Raw genomic sequence first — 18,185 nt, 5'->3', positions numbered from 1 at the left:
CCTATCAGGTTCCTAACAGGCCACGAATCAGTACTGGTCCATGGCCTGGGGATTGAGGAGCCCTGCAAGGACCGCCTTGTCCTTTTGCCTTCTGTGTGTGGGAGGTTCATTTCTTTCAGTAATTTCTCAGGATGGACATAATGTGTCAAGAATCTGTCTTCACTAGGCAGGGCATGGCGGCTCACGCCAGTGATTCCAGCACTTTGGAAGGCCAAGGCAGGTGGATCACCTGAGGTTAGGAATTTGAGACCAGCATGGCCAACAAGGTGAAACCCCGTCTCTACCAAAAGTACAAAAAAAAAAAAAAAAAAAAAAATTAGCTAGGCATGGTGGTAGGTGCCTGTAATCCCGGCTGCTCAGGAGCCTGAGTAAGAGAATTGATTGAACCTGGGAGGCAGAGGCTGCAGTGAGCCGAGATTGCACCACTGCACCCCAGCCTGGGCGACAGCAAGACTCTGTCTCAAAAAAATAGAATCTGTTTTCAGAGGTAGCATCATTAGGAAAAATAAAAATACAGTATTGATTCAGAACATTTTATCTCACTAAACTGCTCTCCTCCATGATAGTGCCACCTCCTCTTTACCCTCAGCAAGCCACCAGTATCTCAAGTACCTTCTTTCTGCTATTTCTACTACATTTTTGATTTGCCAATTTAGCCAAAAAAAGAAAAAAGCTACCACCAACAAAACTTACTGTGATAACCATTACAATGGAAAATCATAAGGGCTGGCAGGCAATGAAAACAGTAAGTTTTTCACTGAACACAGCAAAACTCACCACTTAATACTTTTCTGTTTTATTGAAAAAGAACCCTAATGATGGCTTTGCAGATACAAGTAAAATCTGACCTTCACATATGTTAAATAATTTGTAGTTTCTTTTCTGGACCTTTCTTTGTTGTCAGCTCTTACCAGATACAATCACAGAATGGAAATAACATCTGTCTTTTAATCCACCTTAAATAGTTAAGTTATTGAAGTCCTCCTCTTTGTTATAATACTGAAAATTTTCTTTCCGATGGAAGGTTTTTTTTTCTACAAGCAGAAATGTTACATTTTTATATCAAATATTTTTTGAATATGTGTGATTTGTTTTTAAAGTTACTTTCTCTTCACAGAATTTTTGAGAATTCAGCTACTTTTTTTCATGTTCCTATTTTTAACGGTTAACTCTTTAATATACCTGAGATTGTTTTGATGTCGTGTGCAGTCATACGTTAATTTTTCGAATCAGTATAATTTGGGATTATTGTATTCTCCCAGGATGTCTATTCTTCTGCCAATAAGAATGTCACCCCTTTGCACACTGCCTGATAAATCACATGTTCATAAGACATAGACACCCATGCCGTTCATGTGTATGTCAAGGAGGGGAGATTGCTTTATATCCTATGCATTCTGTTCATCTTCATTATTAAAGCAGTGCTTTAGAATGCTTTATTTTTTCAATGCTTTTGTATATCCTAAAGAGGAAATAATTTTCTTCATCTTCTCCTATTCATTGACCTTCTCCATGTACTAATTATATGCGATACAAAAATAAATAATATGCATCTCTGCTTCCAGGTAGGTTATAGTTTTCCAGGAGATTCAAGCCCTCAGACAGTGATTTCTCTGACTGAGATGAACTTAACACAGGGAGTAAAAAGAGATGATTGATTCATTCTAGCAGAGAAAGAAAATAATAGAATTTGAATATAAATTTATTTTTTATCTCATTTTTTAAATTTTCAGTTTTTATATTCATTGTATAATAACATATAAATGTTAGTTCATTGTAATAATCTATAAGTAAATATACTTAATATTAGTGGTGTACACTCCAAAGTTTTCACTGTTAGAGCACAAGATCATTACAGTTTAGTCAGCACCGTCCTAATGTAAACCTAAATAATACCGTGCTCTGATGAGTGGTATTGTGGCAGGCCATGAGGTGCTGTGGGAACACAAATCGGGCCAAGTTTGCCAGAAAATGAGAGGCGATTCCTGAAAAATAGGTGATATAGTCAAGGTCATCTTTTTTATCATTGAACATTTGTCAGCTACTCACAAACTTTTATTTATTGTGACTATTATATCAAGTAAGTTTGGTAATGATTATTGAGAATAAAGTTACAATTTCTGATGTACAAGATTGCTTTCCCTGACATGAATACATTGTGTCATTGTTACGAATGTATCCATCCGTTGAGGGAGGATTTTATCACAGACTTGACACAGACTTCCACTTAACATGATTACTCATTAGCCTCCTTAAACATCAGGACTACAGGAATAACCTTACATTTTAGATTACATTATTGAAATCCAATAACCAGTTTGTTGATAAACACCCTTAAAATATTAGGTCTTTTGTTCAGTAATGGCTACAATAATAAAAATGTGCCAAACTGTGTTTGTCATTTTAAAGCCATTATTTCTCAAAAAGAATGGTTTATGCTTTGCCATTTTAATTAAGCTTGTTAAAAATGAAATGGCCTAAGGATGAGCTCTGTAAACTCCACGTGGGCAGGGCCACTGTTGTATCATGCTTTGCCAGTGTGGTGATGAGGAGTCCAGGACCTGGCAGGTGTGCTTAGTGGACCTAATGAACAACCGCCTGAAGAATGACGTGAAGAGGGAGGAGATTGCCACCACTACCATTGGCTGCTAATTCAAAACTACTGTGATGGCATAGAGCTTATTTTAGATATATCTGTGATTCATTATTCTTTTGTCACACTTCAGCTTGCCAATTCTGTAACTCCTTGGGATATCTTGCTGAGCTTAATTGCAGCTGCCACTCATGATCTGGATCATCCAGGTGTTAATCAACCTTTCCTTATTAAAACTAACCATTACTTGGCAACTTTATACAAGGTTAGTGCAATTTTATCATCAAGACTTACTATTTTTGCATTCTAGAAAATGTTTCATATTTTGAAGAAATGAAAGTAATGAAAATAAATTCTCAGTGAATGTTAGAATTTTAACCAGATTAATATTGCTAACAGTATTGTTAGTAATGGTATGTCCAGAAAGAGACGTATCATTCAGTAACTCAGAAATGTCCTTTGTTGTAGAATACCTCAGTACTGGAAAATCACCACTGGAGATCTGCAGTGGGCTTATTGAGAGAATCAGGCTTATTCTCACATCTGCCATTAGAAAGCAGGTAGGTTGGATTAAGACAAATTTAATTTGTTATTGGTTATAGAAGTTAAGTTGGTAAAGTAATTTTATAAAGTTTTAAAAATTGTGATGTTCAGGTATTCCGCGGTTTTCAGTGTTTGTCAAATTATATACAATTTTAATAATTTAGACCTATCCTACTGTATAGTCAGTAAAATTTTAATGGATAGTTATTTTTATAAAAGACTATTCCATGGATTTGAATACTATAAAATCACTCCAAATACACAATGGCTCAGGCATAGTTTACTGCTTATTTACATAAATAGATATTACATATTTCCATACTCAGCTGAATAAAACCTTAAGGTCTAGGTATAAAGGTTAAGTGGATGGAATGTAAACATTCTATTATATTAAATAGATTTATTAAAATCTGTTCCCAGAAGTTTTCAAAACTGACAAGAAAGTAAAGACAGTGCCTAGGCCGGGCACAGTGGCTCAAGCCTGTAATCCCAGCACTTTGGGAGGCCGAGACGGGTGGATCACGAGGTCAGGAGATCGAGACCATCCTGGTCTACACGGTGAAACCCCGTCTCTACTAAAAATACAAAAAACTAGCCGGGCGAGATGGCGGGCGCCTGTAGTCCCAGCTACTCGGGAGGCTGAGGCAGGAGAATGGGGTAAACCCGGGAGGCGGAGCTTGTAGTGAGCCGAGATCGCGCCACTGCACTCCAGCCTGGGCAACAGAGCGAGACTCCGTCTCAAAAAAAAAAAAAAAAAAAAAAAAAGAAAGTAAAGACAGTGCCTTAATATCCTCAATAGCATAATCCTGGAGTCACACTTCTGGAGCTATAGGATACAATAATGAATGAAAAAAACCCTAATATTTTAGAAAAAAACTAAGTATTTTATGTAATGACTGTGAGAAAAAAGTTGGACTTTATTTTTTATTTTTTTAAATCTTTATTCACAGATACCATTTGGAGTATGACAATACTTCTGGTACATAAAATCATTTTTTGCTGTAGTACAAATATGAAAATTGCTTAAACACACTGCATATGTAAATTATCTTAAAATTAAGACAGATTAAAATGTTTGCTTCATTATTCCCTTTTTAAAAATCATGTTTTTCATTTGATGATTAACCCTGTTGAGTTCTCAGATTTAATCAAAATGGAAATAAGGAATACTACCTAATAGCATGATTTAATGTTTTCTTCATTTAGAGTTTGCTTTATTTAACATTCAATATTGTGAGTCTTTGTATCTATTTGACAGCTCTTTACTGATCATTATACAGAGATAGTGTTTGCTATGGCCCATTAAAACAAAAGGCAAGAATTTTTTTTAAAGTGTATTTATCTTAAGTGACCTGAGGCGGTTTTATAAATGATGTATGTATTTGCTGTTTGTATTAACATGTTACCTTTTTCCCTCCAGAAAAATTGGATATTCATTTACAGATAACTGATTGGTTCTTGAGTTTAATCTTGAAAACACAGTTGACTCTGAACTTTATTAAGTTGCTCAGGGGAATTGCAACAGGCATCTTAGTCAAAATGTCTGTAGGAGCAGCTGTTGAATGGGTTATTATTTTTTCTATTTGAATCTTCCTTCTGCCTTCAGATCTCAGGCACTAAAAAGGAAACCAAAGTTGTATAATTACCCTTAGCACAAGAATTTTCCAGCAAAGAATCCCAGCAAGGAGCTTTCTCAAACAACATACCAATGTTATATTGATTTTTGTTTTTTAAGCAAATAATACCACCTTGACTGGCAAAATAAAGGCTCTCCTTTTGGAATGTTTGCATATTGGTATTTTCCTACAAACTCTCTTGGTTTCAGTTTTGATTATTTTAATAGCTTTTTTTGAAGCATTCCATAAAACTCATTTTTTGTGTGATAAATTTTAAATCGAATGATAGTTGGATATTTTAGGATACTATAAAGCCTTCCGATTATTACGGTTAAGAAAAAAAAATCAAGAAGTAAACATTTAATTGAAAGTCTTATATTTTCTCTTTGTATTTCTCTAATTCCAGGCAACAAATGGAGACAGAGATAGGTGCTCTGATACTAGCAACAGACATCAGTCGCCAGAATGAGTATCTGTCTTTGTTTAGGTCCCATTTGGATAGAGGTGATTTATGCCTAGAAGACACCAGACATAGACATTTGGTTTTACAGGTAAAATGGGGCTTGGAAACATCCTATTTCTAGGATAAATTATGTGACTGTCAAACTAAAAAATGAAATATTCTAGTGTAGTTTTTCAGAGTGGTTAAATCTTGAGGGCAAGCTAAGGAATTTCCTTCAGTTAGCACACACTCCTTCCAGAAGGAGATCACTGGTGAATCTGCTACCTAGGAAGGCATCATGGGTTATGTGTTTTTCATACTCAAGATTTCTGATGAAGACAGTTTGTACAAGATTAGGGTACCAATTAAGAAATAGCATTTTATTCTCATAAATTCTTACATCTAAAAATAGGAGAATTATATTTCTGGCTTATTTATTTATATTTATGGTTAATCCAGTCCTTGCACTTGGTTCTTTGGTATTATCGTCAAGTGTGTATATATCTTAAAGCAATATTAATGTTTTGTTTGCTAGATGGCTTTGAAATGTGCTGATATTTGTAACCCATGTCGGACCTGGGAATTAAGCAAGCAGTGGAGTGAAAAAGTAACGGAGGAATTCTTCCATCAAGGCACGTTACAGTGTTGAGCGATAATTAATCTATCCAGTTCATTTTTTTAACATCATAAGAAAAAAATAACTCAGTATTTATACGGGTCTAACAGTAGAGTCTTGATATTTTTAGTAACAATTCACAATAGATATACATATAATCAGTACTCTACAAATTGAGCATCTGTTTTGACATTTAGAAGTCCTCTTTTGGAATGATCAGATGTATTTATGCATTTATGAGTAGAGATAGATCAGGTTTGGAATTCTGCTGTACAGAAAGACTTCCCTGAACTTGCTTTATCCTTGTCATGTGTGGAGGGCCATATGAACATGAAAAATGTGTGTGTGTGTGTGTGTAATTTAAAGCCCAGATCCAGGAATCTTTATTTCATGAACCTTCCTTTCAGGTTGTATATTAATGTGTTATAAATTACAGTCTTGGGATGACATCTAGTGAAAGTTTTCTACCTCTTGCATTCAAATAAAAATATCAGCTTGGCAATCTCTTCTATGTGTGAATAACTTAAAAGTTTAAAAAGAACTAATTGTGAAGCTGTCCTCTCATGAGGATTAAGTGTGTTTTTCCTAAGAAATGCACAGGTATGTTGAAGCCTTATGTATTTAACCAGTAGATATTCTTCATATTAATACTCCTCTTTTTTTCATTTATAGGAGATATAGAAAAAAAGTATCATTTGAGTGTGAGTCCACTTTGCGATCGTCACACTGAATCTATTGCCAACATCCAGATTGGTAACTATATATATTTAGATATAGCTGGTTAGAAAAATGCCACTGTTTTTATCAAGAAGGGAAATATATTTGAAATATAAAATATTAAAATTATGCTCATTTCTATTTTTTAAAATAATTTAAGAAATTTTACCCTTGTTTTCCCTTGTTATGACTTTTCTAATTCTCATTTAATTCTGGATGTAAAAAGCACATTTTTGCAGAACAGGCAGCAGCAATAACTTGTTTCTGTTCTTATGTAAATAAGTCCATTATTTGCCCATGTGGAAGCTTATTTTGCATCATTTGGGACTGCCATTTAAAAATGGATAGGTAAACAAAAACATGACAAAAATAAGATAAATAACAATGGATAGGTGACCCACTGAGCCTGATAATAATATGAAGACCAGCTTCTGCCACTGCCTTTCCGGACTCTTACCACTGCCTGTTGATTAAATCTAACTCTTCAACATCCTAGACAGCCCCTTATAATCTAGCTTCAAATGCTCTGCAGCCATCTTGCCTCAGCTTCCCTCTCACTTGCCTGCAGCATCTCGGGATGCTTCTGTGTTTCCCAAGTCCATGCTGTTCTTTCACTCTTTGTGCCTCACCAGTGCTTTCCATGTGCCTCATAAAGTTATTTTTCTTGAAGAGCCAGCTCAAATGTCACCTTCTTCAGAAGCTGCTCTCCACTTGCTTTAGGCGGAGTCAGTCACTTTTCTTCCAGATTCCAAAGTGCCTGATCCACTTGGTTGTGTATTCCTGGAGCCTAGCGCCACACCGGAAGCAGGAGGCCCTTGAGAACTATGTGTTCAGTGAACTACTAACTGTAATATTACAGAAAGCATAATGAAAGTGTCCTGTGACTGAAGTACGTGTAGCTTGTTGCAGGAGTTCACAGGAAGGTTGACTAGGATTGAGTGTGTTGGGCTTTGGGTATAAAGGAGGGGGATTCTGCGGGGGCAGCAGCTCAACAAGGAATAGAGAGAGGAGTGTGATTTGGGTAACTGGTGTTAAATAGGGCCTTTGAGAATCAGACTGAACACAGTGAAATATGTGCCCAAAGTTCAGAAAGATGAGGTTTCCAGAAACTCAGAAGGTAGCACAATATGTGCGACATTGTGATTGCAATGGGTACTGGTGGAAGAAAGTGCGTAGTGGCCGATTTGACTGCAGAGTGACAGGTAGAGAAGGGAAGAGCATGTAGAAGTGTGGCCCAGACTTTAGGAGTGTGAGGGATGCCGAATCTCCCAGAGAGCTCAGACTGGCCAGGAACGCTGAGGGTAGCAGATGCTTTTCTTTTGGGAGGATAATGAAACAATTTAGAACCAGATATGCTTTGTCTTGATTCTAAAGTAGAATAATCTTCAAATGCAAAAGAATACATTAGAAATGGACAAAAGTAATCCCAGCACTTTGGGAGGCCGAGGCGAGCTGATCACTTGAGGTCAGGAGTTCGAGACCAGCCTGGTCAAGATAGTGAAACCCCACCTCTACTAAAAATACAAAAATTAGCTGGGCGTGATGGCCACTCGGGAGGCTGAGGTAGGAGAATCGCTTGAACCTGGGAGGCAGAGGTTGCAGTGAGCTGATATCGTGCCACTGCATTCCAGCCTGGGCAACAGAATGAAACTCCATCGCTCCATCTCAAAAATAAATAAATAAATAAATAAATAAATAAATAAAATGGACAAAAGAGAATTGAATCAAAGACAGGCGAATGGGTAGTCAACTCAGTTACTTTTAATATTAAATGTATTTTTATCTGCGTAAACTACTCCCTTGTTTAATGGGAGAACTTGCAAATGAGATTTAAAACATTGCAATTTTTATAAGGTAACAACTGGATCCCTTTCACTGTTCATCTCAAGCTATTGATCTTGTCAGTGTTGTACAGATCTAGAATGGGTTGTCAGGGATAAGGTCACTGATCTGATGGTGATCGTTAACATCTGCTGACTACACACAACCACCCTAGGGCACAGGCGCTTTGAGCATCCTTATTTTCAGATGGTTTGCCCACTTCATGCAGTTAACAGGTGTTGGTGTTGGCCTTCAAATCCAGGTCTTTCTGACATCAAATCCAATCCCAGCCTCTTAGCAACTCACCAAGCAGTGATTACTACTCCCCAGCATAGGGGCAGTATGTGCAAGTCATGTTGAACTAATACAGTTTCCTTCTTTGATAGGAATACTAATTTTGTTGAACAAGAAAATATCATGTACTGGATAAGAGTAGGCATTTGACAAGGCGTCCTGTGAAATCTGTGAAGATAAAGTAGAGGCTTGTGGGGCCAGTACAATTAAATGGATTCACAAATGGTTGAACAGCTGTGTTCGAGGTACTAATTAATAGAGAGTGCTGCCCTCTGAGAGAGAGGCTGTGTCCATGGCTCTGGTCTGTTCATTTTTATCAGGTATTTAAGACCTAAAAGAAATTTTAGGTTAACATACAGCCAGAAGTGATAGCTAATTTGTTGGCTGTTGGAGGTAAGATCCCCAAGGATCTCAACCAGTTGGAACAGTGAGAGGGATGAAATAAGGTGAATGGTGTGAAACCTATAATAATAAGGGCCTGCATGTGGGTACACAGCTCGTGGCTCATGACTTTATGGCACGTAGGAAAGACAGGGCTTTGGGTGGCTGGCTCAACATGACACTGTAGTGTGAGGATGGCTGCCAGAAAGCCGCTGTGTGCTTTGACTGTAATGACACTTTTCTATGTTTGCTATCTCTCTCTCCTTACCAGAACATAAGCTCCTTGAGGGCAGGGATCTTGTCTGTCTTATTCACTGCTGTATACCCAGGCACAGTGCCAGGGACATAGTAGGTTCTCAGTAAATATGTGTGAAGGGAATAGATCAATGAAAGAAAGCCTTATTGCACATATTGTACATAATATTTCAGATACCATCATTATATACACTTAAAAATTCAGCCATCAGACCATATATAACTTTCCTGATTAAAAGGAGTGGATGCTAGTTGCTTTAATTCTGGTGAGATTCTTATGTTGGATAAATGGAACCTATGTTGTCTGTGTTCCACATGGTCTTTTGCTGCAACGAGTCTTGGATATGAAGACAATTTTAAAGCAGTGATAGAATCTGAACGTATATTTTTCCCATTCTTAACAGATCAAAATGTGAGAAAGATGTTATTTGTTCCCGATATATAATATGATTTGATTGACAGCTATTTTCTAGAGGGCTTCTTTTGACCCTGTGTAAGATACTACTTAGTATTAAGTCAGATCTAATGTGCAGTGGAGTGCTGTATAACCTAAAGATGCAAACAATCCTGAAATCACTCATTTTCCTTTTCTGACTGTGAATTAAGGGAGATTATATGAATTGTTTATCAAATAGGTCTCTGGTACACAGTTGGTGTTCACTTTAATTATTTTTTTCACTAACCCCACCTGTTATTTTTAGACTGACTCTTATCATAAGTTTTGGCTTTATAAATTGAGTTAAAAAAAAATGACCAATTGTAATCATGACCAGGCATGAAGATTCCATCCCTGAGGGGTAAAGCAGTAGACTACTGCCAGCTCCACTTCAGTTCAGGCCACATCACCCTCAGTCCTGAAGGAGACCCCTTCTTAGCCTCCAGTTGTTGCCCTGCAACTCTGCCTCAGATTGGGTTATGCCCGGGTATCCTCAGAGTTGATATGGCCAGTGTACGTTTGCTTAAGTAGAAGAATGTAGTTGTGCCACTGAGAAGGATAACCGGAAAAGATTGGATATGTTTGTCAGTTCACTTTTACTTAAATTTCCATTGAGTTACTTAAGAAATCAGTTCTTCAAAGCAGATATGTACATTTATAGACTCTGTCACCTACACACACACAGGAATCTTTTTTTTTTTTTTTTTTGAGATGGAGTCTCGCTGTGTTGCCCAGGCTGGAGCGCAGTGGCGCGATCTCCACTCACTGCAAGCTCCACCTCCCAGATTCACGCCATTCTCCTGCCTCAGCCTCCCATGTAGCTGGGACTATAGGCGCCCGCCACTGCGCCCGACTAATTTTTGTATTTTTAGTAGAGACGGGGTTTCACCGTGTTAGCCAGTATGGTCTCGATCTCCTGACCTCGTGATTTGCCCGTCTCAGCCTCCCGAAGTGCTGGGATTACAGGCGTGAGCCACCGCACCCAGCCACGAAATCAGTTCTTCAAAGCAGATATGTACATTTATATAGACTCTGTCACCTACACACACACACAGGAATCTTTTGAAAAAGATCTAGGTAATACTGGAGTAGGACGTAGGAAGGTTAACACTGTATAGATGATGTTTTAAAGACAGTTTCAGCATAGATGTTAATAACTTTTTCTTCTATTTATTTTCTCAAGGTTTTATGACTTACCTAGTGGAGCCTTTATTTACAGAATGGGCCAGGTTTTCCAATACAAGGCTATCCCAGACAATGCTTGGACATGTGGGGCTGAATAAAGCCAGCTGGAAGGGACTGCAGAGAGAACAGTCCAGCAGTGAGGACACTGATGCTGCATTTGAGTTGAACTCACAGTTATTACCTCAGGAAAATCGGTTATCATAACCCCCAGAACCAGTGGGACAAACTGCCTCCTGGAGGTTTTTAGAAATGTGAAATGGGGTCTTGAGGTGAGAGAACTTACTCTTGACTGCCAAGGTTTCCAAGTGAGTGATGCCAGCCAGCATTATTTATTTCCAAGATTTCCTCTGTTGGATCATTTGAACCCACTTGTTAATTGTAAGACCTGAACATACAGCAATATGAATTTGGCTTTCATGTGGAACCTTGAATATGCAAAGCCCAGCAGGAGAGAATCCGAAAGGAGTAACAAAGGAAGTTTTGATATGTGCCACGACTTTTTCAAAGCGTCTAATCTTCAAAACGTGAAAGTTGAATTGTTCAGCAACAATCTCTTGGAATTTAACCAGTCTGATGCAACAATGTGTATCTTGTACCTTCCACTAAGTTCTCTCTGAGAAAATGGAAATGTGAAGTGCCCAGCCTCTGCTGCCTCTGGCAAGACAATGTTTACAAATCAACTCTGAAAATATTGGTTCTAAATTGCCTTGGAGCATGATTGTGAAGGAACCACTCAAACAAATTTAAAGATCAAACTTTAGACTGCAGCTCTTTCCCCCTGGGTTGCCTTTTTTCTTCTTTGGATGCCACCAAAGCCTCCCATTTGCTATAGTTTTATTTCGTGCACTGGAAACTGAGATTTATCATACAGTACCGCCAAGCTTTCACTCCAGTGCTGTTTGGCAATGCGATTTTTTTTTAACAATTAGTTTTTAATTTGGGGCGGGAGGGGAAGAACACCAATGTCCTAGCTGTATTATGATTCTGCAGTGAAGACATTGCATGTTGTTTTCACTACTGTACACTTGACCTGCACATGCGAGAAAAAGGTGGAATGTTTAAAACACCATAATCAGCTCAGGGTATTTGCCAATCTGAAATAAAAGTGGGATGGGGAAGTGTGTCCTTCAGATCAAGGGTACTAAAGTCCCTTTCGCTGCAGTGAGTGAGAGGTATGTTGTGTGTGAATGTATGGATGTGTGTTTGTGTGCATGTTTGTGCATGTGTGACTGTGCATGTTATGTTTCTCCATGTGGGAAGAGATTTGAAATGTAAGCTTTTATTTATTATTTTAGAATGTGACATAATGAGCAGCCACACTCGGGGGAGGGGAAGGTTGGTAGGTAAGCTGTAACAGATTGCTCCAGTTGCCTTAAACTATGCACATAGCTAAGTGACCAAACTTCTTGTTTTGATTTGAAAAAAGTGCATTGTTTTCTTGTCCCTCCCTTTGATGAAACGTTACCCTTTGACGGGCCTTTTGATGTGAACAGATGTTTTCTAGGACAAACTATAAGGACTAATTTTAAACTTCAAACATTCCACTTTTGTAATTTGTTTTAAATTGTTTTATGTATAGTAAGCACAACTGTAATCTAGTTTTAAGAGAAACCGGTGCTTTCTTTTAGTTCATTTGTATTTCCCTTGTTACTGTAAAAGACTGTTTATTCATTGTTTACAGTTTGTTGCAACAGCCATTTTCTTGGGAGAAAGCTTGAGTGTAAAGCCATTTGTAAAAGGCTTTGCCATACTCATTTTAATATGTGCCTGTTGCTGTTAACTTTTGATGAATAAAAACCTATCTTTTCCTATTTTTATCTTTGACATTTACCTTTTAACTCAATCCTTTGGAAAACACAATGCTAAATTACAAGGAAATCAAAGGTAGCTTCTTGGCTCTTGCATTCATCCCTCAGATGTTTACTCAGTCCGAGCTTATCTACTAATGTCTCACCTTGCAAGTGAGTAAGCCGAAGCCCAGTTAGGGCTGTTCGGCGTCCTGACTAACACAGGGGAGAGGTCAGCTTTGAGCCAGGCCTTTTGTTCCCACAGTGGTGAACTGCCTGAGACATCAGCAACTCTTGCAAGTACTAAAATACTAGTTGTATTTATTTCTATCAATCATTGGCCTTTTTAAAGTGACAAGAAAAGGCCACTCCATTCTACTTGATTGATACCAATGTAAAAAAGGTACCCCTGTGCCATTCCTGTATCTTCCCAGGTCCAATTCATTAGAAGGGATATGGTGCAAACTTCTAAGTCAAACACATTAACATATTATTTGTACAGAAGAGTGTTGATGTCCAATAGAAACAGAATGCAAGCCACATAATTTTCAGTTTTCTAGTAGCCACATTTAGAAAACATGGAATTTTAGTAATATCTATTCCAATATATCCAAAATATTGTATCATTTTAAAATGTCAATATAAAAACAATGAGATGTTTTACATTCTTTTGGGGGGTACTAAGTCTTTGAAATCCAGTGTATATTGTGTACTTAACAGCACATCTCAATTTGGACTAGTCATATCTCAGGTACCCAATATCCACATGTGGCTAGTGGCTACCATATTGGACAGTGTGGGTATAGAGGCCTGAGGGTAGTAGAGGAATGTGGTCAGCTGGTCACTCTCGCGAGATGGCCATACCTTGGCCAATATTTAATGTGTACAGAAAGTCTGATAAACTCATAGATCCTTAAAAACTCAGGCGCAGTGTTTCAGTACATAGAGAGTGGAACTATCATGGCAAACCCACATTAACCAAGCTCACAGTAACTATTTTTTTAAAACACTATCAGTATTTTAATTTACAATGAGAAATGTAACTATCAATTATTCTCTCCCTTTAGGCAAATCTTCCTGGGAAGCCAAATTATGATCAGCTGGTGAGCATGGATTCTGAGCAAGGGAAGCAAGTTGTCTCGTGCACCCATGTCCCTTTGGGGATGTATCTTCTGTGATATTCATGTTTGTGGACCAGGGTACCAGCTTCCCCTGGAAGGTGCTAGAGATTCTCTGCCAGTAGTTGCTTCTCCACATCAGCTTCTGATTGGCACGTCCATTAGATAACGTCATTACCTCAAGCCTTGTTTCAGTTGAGCTCACCTGGGCTCCATTCTGCCTGTATACATCATTGCTTCTGCTCTGATCCATTGTTTGTCTTAATAGTTTGAAACTCAAAAGATCATCCTATTTCCACATTCTCAGGGGAACTGCGGGTGTGGCTCCCATTTCCTGCCTATGCATATAATAAACCCATTGAAAAGTTGTTTTGTTATGTATATGTGGGGATCACCTTCTATAGCCCTACTTTTTTTTTTTTTTTTGAGACAGGGTCTCATTGTTAACTAGACTGGAGTGCAGTGGCATGATCACTGCACTGCAGCCTCCACCTCCTGGGCTTAAGTGATCCTCCCACTCAGCCTCCTGAGTGCCACCACACCTCCCAGCTAATTTTTTAAAAACATTTTTGTGGCCAGGCATGGTAGCTCACACCTGTAATCCCAGCACTTTGGGAGGCTGAGGCAGGTGGTTCACCTGAGGCCAGGAGTTCGAGACCAGCCTGGCCAACATGGTGAAACCCCGTCTCTACTAAAAATACAAAAATTAGCTGAGCGTGGTGGTGCATGCCTGTAATCCCAGCAACTCGGGAGGCTGGGGCAGGAGAATCGCTTGAACCCAGGTGGCGGGGGTTGCAGGGAGCAGAGATTGTGCTACTGTACTCCAGCCTGGGCAGTAGAGCAAGACTCTGTCTAGAAAAAAAAAAAAAAAAAACTTGCAGAGACAAGGTCTCACTTTGTTGGCTTGGCTGGTCTTGAACTCTTCGGCTCAAGCAGTCCTGCCACCATGGCCTCCCAAAGTGCTGGGGTTACAGGTGTGACAGACTGCATCAGGCCTATAGCTCTGCTGCTTAAATAGGACCTATATTACTGGAATATTGATTTTTTTTCTAGAAAAATTTTAGGAAACAGTTAAATATTTAAAAGATTACTTTTTTAAAAAGCAAGCAAATATTACAGAACAGAATGCAAAATTTATTTTACATGGGAGACTAAAAATTTTCACACACATGGCCACCCTTTGGGCCTCCTGGCTCAACATTTCAGGGACTGAGAGAGTCTCTGCTCTAGGAGTAAAAGGTCCTTGGAGAGAAAATTTTGACAAGTCCTAACTTCAAAAAAGAAAAACAAATTGGTTCCTGGTCAATATTTGTACTCAATGTAAATGTGATAGTCTGTAATGATACTCTGTATAAAAGTAAAAATCATATTTTATGTCCCTTGCAAACAAATATATTTGTACCTGAGGTACAGATTAGAGGTGCTAGTAATTCCTTGAAGACTCTGAAAATGATCTCTTTTTCCAAAATGGTATTTTGGTTTTTATTAAACTTTCTATTTTCTTAAAACTTTCACATCAGGTATTTCCAATGTTTTCAAGCATGTATAAATATTTTACTGTATAAATGTTGTTTAAAATCCCCTCAGTCAGTATCTCCTGAGAAAATACACAGTGACCAATAGCTAATAGGAATTCAGTATTGCTTTCAAAGGAATGTGCATATTAATCACTGTAGCATTGGCATACAGTTGAAACACGGAGTAATATAGATCTGTGCAAGACTTAGCAGCTGTTCCTTGCTAATGACTTGTGTCATCTGGAAGGCCCCCAAGAGCCCATGGTCTACAGGTGGAATGACTACCAGTTGGGAGTGAGCTGATGGAGAGCACCCAGCAGGTCTCCTCCATCTTCCTGGCTCCTGTGCTCAGCATGGGCTGGTGTACATTGGGCCATTAATAAACGTTTGTTGAACAAATTAATTTGGAATTAATGTGGTCCCTTTTTAGCTATCAATTTATTACTAGGAGATTATATTGAAACCCTTCTGTCTATACTGGAGTCATGCGGTAAGCACTATCCAAGTTTCTGTTGTGTGCAGAAGATAGCACTAGATGTAATAAAGGGGGTATTAAAAACTACAAACCTTGTTTTCTGTTCTCAACATGTCTGGGTGACAGAATAATATGTGCAACATGTTACATGATATGGCGGGTTTCTGTATGGTGCAATATAAGTAGTGTTGGGTTGTTTGGGAGAATGTAGGGTTTTGTTCAGGTAATGATAAAATTGACACCATATCTAGTAATTCTTGTATTTATAAAATTGTTGGCTGGGTGTGGTGGCTCACGTCCATAATCCCAGCTCTTTGGGAGTCCGAAGCAGACAAATCCGACATTAGGAGTTCGAGGCCAATCTGGCCAACATGGTGAAACCCCATCTCTACTAAAAAAAAGTACAAAAATTAGCCGGGCATGGTGGTGTGTGCCTGTAATCCCAGCTACTGGAGAGGCAGAAGCAGGAGAATCTCTTGAACCCAAGAGGCAGAGGTTACAATGAGCTGAGATTGTACCACTGCACTCCAGCCTGGGCAACAGAATAAGACTCCATTTCAAAAATAGTTAACATCTATGACCGATAAAGTTACTTAGCCTTCAAATTTGATTCTAAAATAGTTTTAAATGTTCAATATGCTACTTTAGGTAAAATACTTTCATCAATTACATATTTTAGTCTTATACCTACACATTCTAAGTTGTCCTGAAACCCAGCTTAAAGTCTAACAGAATGGTGGGGAAGAGAGAAACACGTTTTTTTTTGTTTGTTTTTGTTTTGTGTGTGTGTGTGTGTGTGTGTGTGTGTGTGTGTGTGATGGAGTCTTACTCTGTTGCCCAGGCTAGAGTGGAGTGGCGTGATCTTAGCTCACTGCAACCTCCACCTTCCGGGTTCAAGCAATTCTCCTGTCTCAGCCTCCCGAGTAGCTGGGATTACAGGTGTGCCCCACCACGCCCGGCTAATTTTTGTATTTTTAGTAGAGACGGGGTTTCACCATGTTGACCAGGCTGGTCTTGAACTCCTGACCTCAGGTGATCCACCTGCCTCATCCTCCCAAAGTGCTGGGATTACAGGCGTGAGCCACCGCACCCGGCCACTCCTCTTAATATCAGATTTCTTGTTGGCTATAATTTAAAATTGAAGCACAGTGATGTAATTGGTTTACTGAAGCTTTCCACTGGTCCCATCAATAAGTCTTTGCCAAGACATTCCATCTTGTATTACAACACCTATCTTTAAGCTGTACATTTATTTACATGACATTTCTGAACACAGATTTGAAGTATTTCTTTATCGTTGAGCCATGTCCTGTAAAGAAACAGGAGATTGTAATGATTTCCCAAGTTCCCTTAACTTAGTTGAAATTAGTAGAAGTTACAGATCTAAAGATGAACCTTTTGAAGGAAATATTAGAAAGGATAGTGCTTGCCTTGGTCCACTCAGGCTGTTAGAACAAAGAACCAGAAACTGGGTGACTTATAAACCAGTTATTTCTCACAGTTCTTGAGGCTGGAAATCTGAGATCCAGGTGCTGGAATGGTCAGTTCTGGTAAGCACTGTCTTTACAGCTTGTCAGACCTAGGTTTCGGTCCTTAGGCAGGTTACCTAATCTTCTGAGTGGCTCCCTAACCTATAAATTGTTCCTTAAAGTAAAATTAACTATTGACATATGGTAAGTGCTAAATCAAGGTCACTATGGCTATTCTTAGTTCATTTCTTGATAATTTCTACTTGTATAAATACATGGATACAATTGTACCTCATGATATCTTTATTTGAGCTCCTGGCACTGATTCACTGTAGAGGCTTCCTACTCAAATTCATGAGGGAGAACCTGATTGGAACAGCTCATCAAGGCTGTGTCCTGGGTTACAGAGCAGTCTCTGCATTACCAGGCGTGCCCCTTGCAGAAGGGAAGGCAGGGGTTGGGGGGATCTGGACAGCCCAGCCCCCACGATAAGTACCTTACGCACTTCTCTCCCCTGGTACTCACGCTAGTATTTCAGAATGATTTCCAACCATGCTCTAGTTTGTATCCTTTTTCACCCTTAAAATACCTAGTTTCCACAACACAGTACCTGGGGAATACACCTTCTTTCACCTTTCGGTAAAAAGCGTATCTGGCTAACGAAGGGGGTGGTCATTAGGCAACATTAACGATGTTTTTATACCTTTGGTTAAAATCTTGTTATGAAAAGTCTGGCCTTTCTCCCCAAATTAAGGCTTATCCAGTTGGGTTATGAAGGACTGCCCTGAGATAACCATTTGGTATGAACAGGAGGCACTGTTTGAGCTGCCTTAACGTTTACCCTCCTGAAAATGTCTAAAAGATACTTGTGTTCTACTCTGCCCTTAACAAAGGAGCCGAGCCCTCTGTGACCTTAACAA

The 18,185-nt window shown here is 38.9% G+C and overlaps 2 protein-coding genes across 4 annotated transcripts in view; one reads left to right on the top strand and one right to left on the bottom strand.

Moving 5' to 3' along the window:
- Nucleotides 1-14,169, top strand: part of PDE7A (phosphodiesterase 7A) — a 127,172-nt gene extending 113,003 nt beyond the window's left edge. For 2 of the 3 annotated variants that reach the window (XM_023222332.2, XM_023222333.1), the window contains 6 exons: nt 2,727-2,858; nt 3,062-3,153; nt 5,159-5,303; nt 5,730-5,826; nt 6,483-6,563; nt 10,898-12,710. In XM_023222332.2, coding sequence (XP_023078100.1) covers nt 2,727-2,858; nt 3,062-3,153; nt 5,159-5,303; nt 5,730-5,826; nt 6,483-6,563; nt 10,898-11,103 — 753 coding nt within the window. In that variant the 3' untranslated portion in view covers nt 11,104-12,710. Of the gene's footprint in view, nt 1-2,726; nt 2,859-3,061; nt 3,154-5,158; nt 5,304-5,729; nt 5,827-6,482; nt 6,564-10,897; nt 12,711-13,753 lie in introns of those variants that run through there. The other variant, XR_002733644.1, reaches the window with a different exon arrangement.
- MTFR1 (mitochondrial fission regulator 1) overlaps nt 4,037-18,185 on the bottom strand; it is a 90,398-nt gene continuing 76,249 nt past the window's right edge. The window contains exon 8 of the mRNA XM_023222334.2: nt 4,037-4,752. Coding sequence (XP_023078102.1) covers nt 4,570-4,752 — 183 coding nt within the window. The 3' untranslated portion in view covers nt 4,037-4,569. The remainder of the gene's footprint in view (nt 4,753-18,185) is intronic.

Source organism: Piliocolobus tephrosceles, chromosome 7, assembly GCF_002776525.5.
Source record: "Piliocolobus tephrosceles isolate RC106 chromosome 7, ASM277652v3, whole genome shotgun sequence".
NCBI lineage: Eukaryota > Metazoa > Chordata > Mammalia > Primates > Cercopithecidae > Piliocolobus > Piliocolobus tephrosceles.
This window is presented reverse-complemented; position numbering and strand designations above follow the sequence as displayed.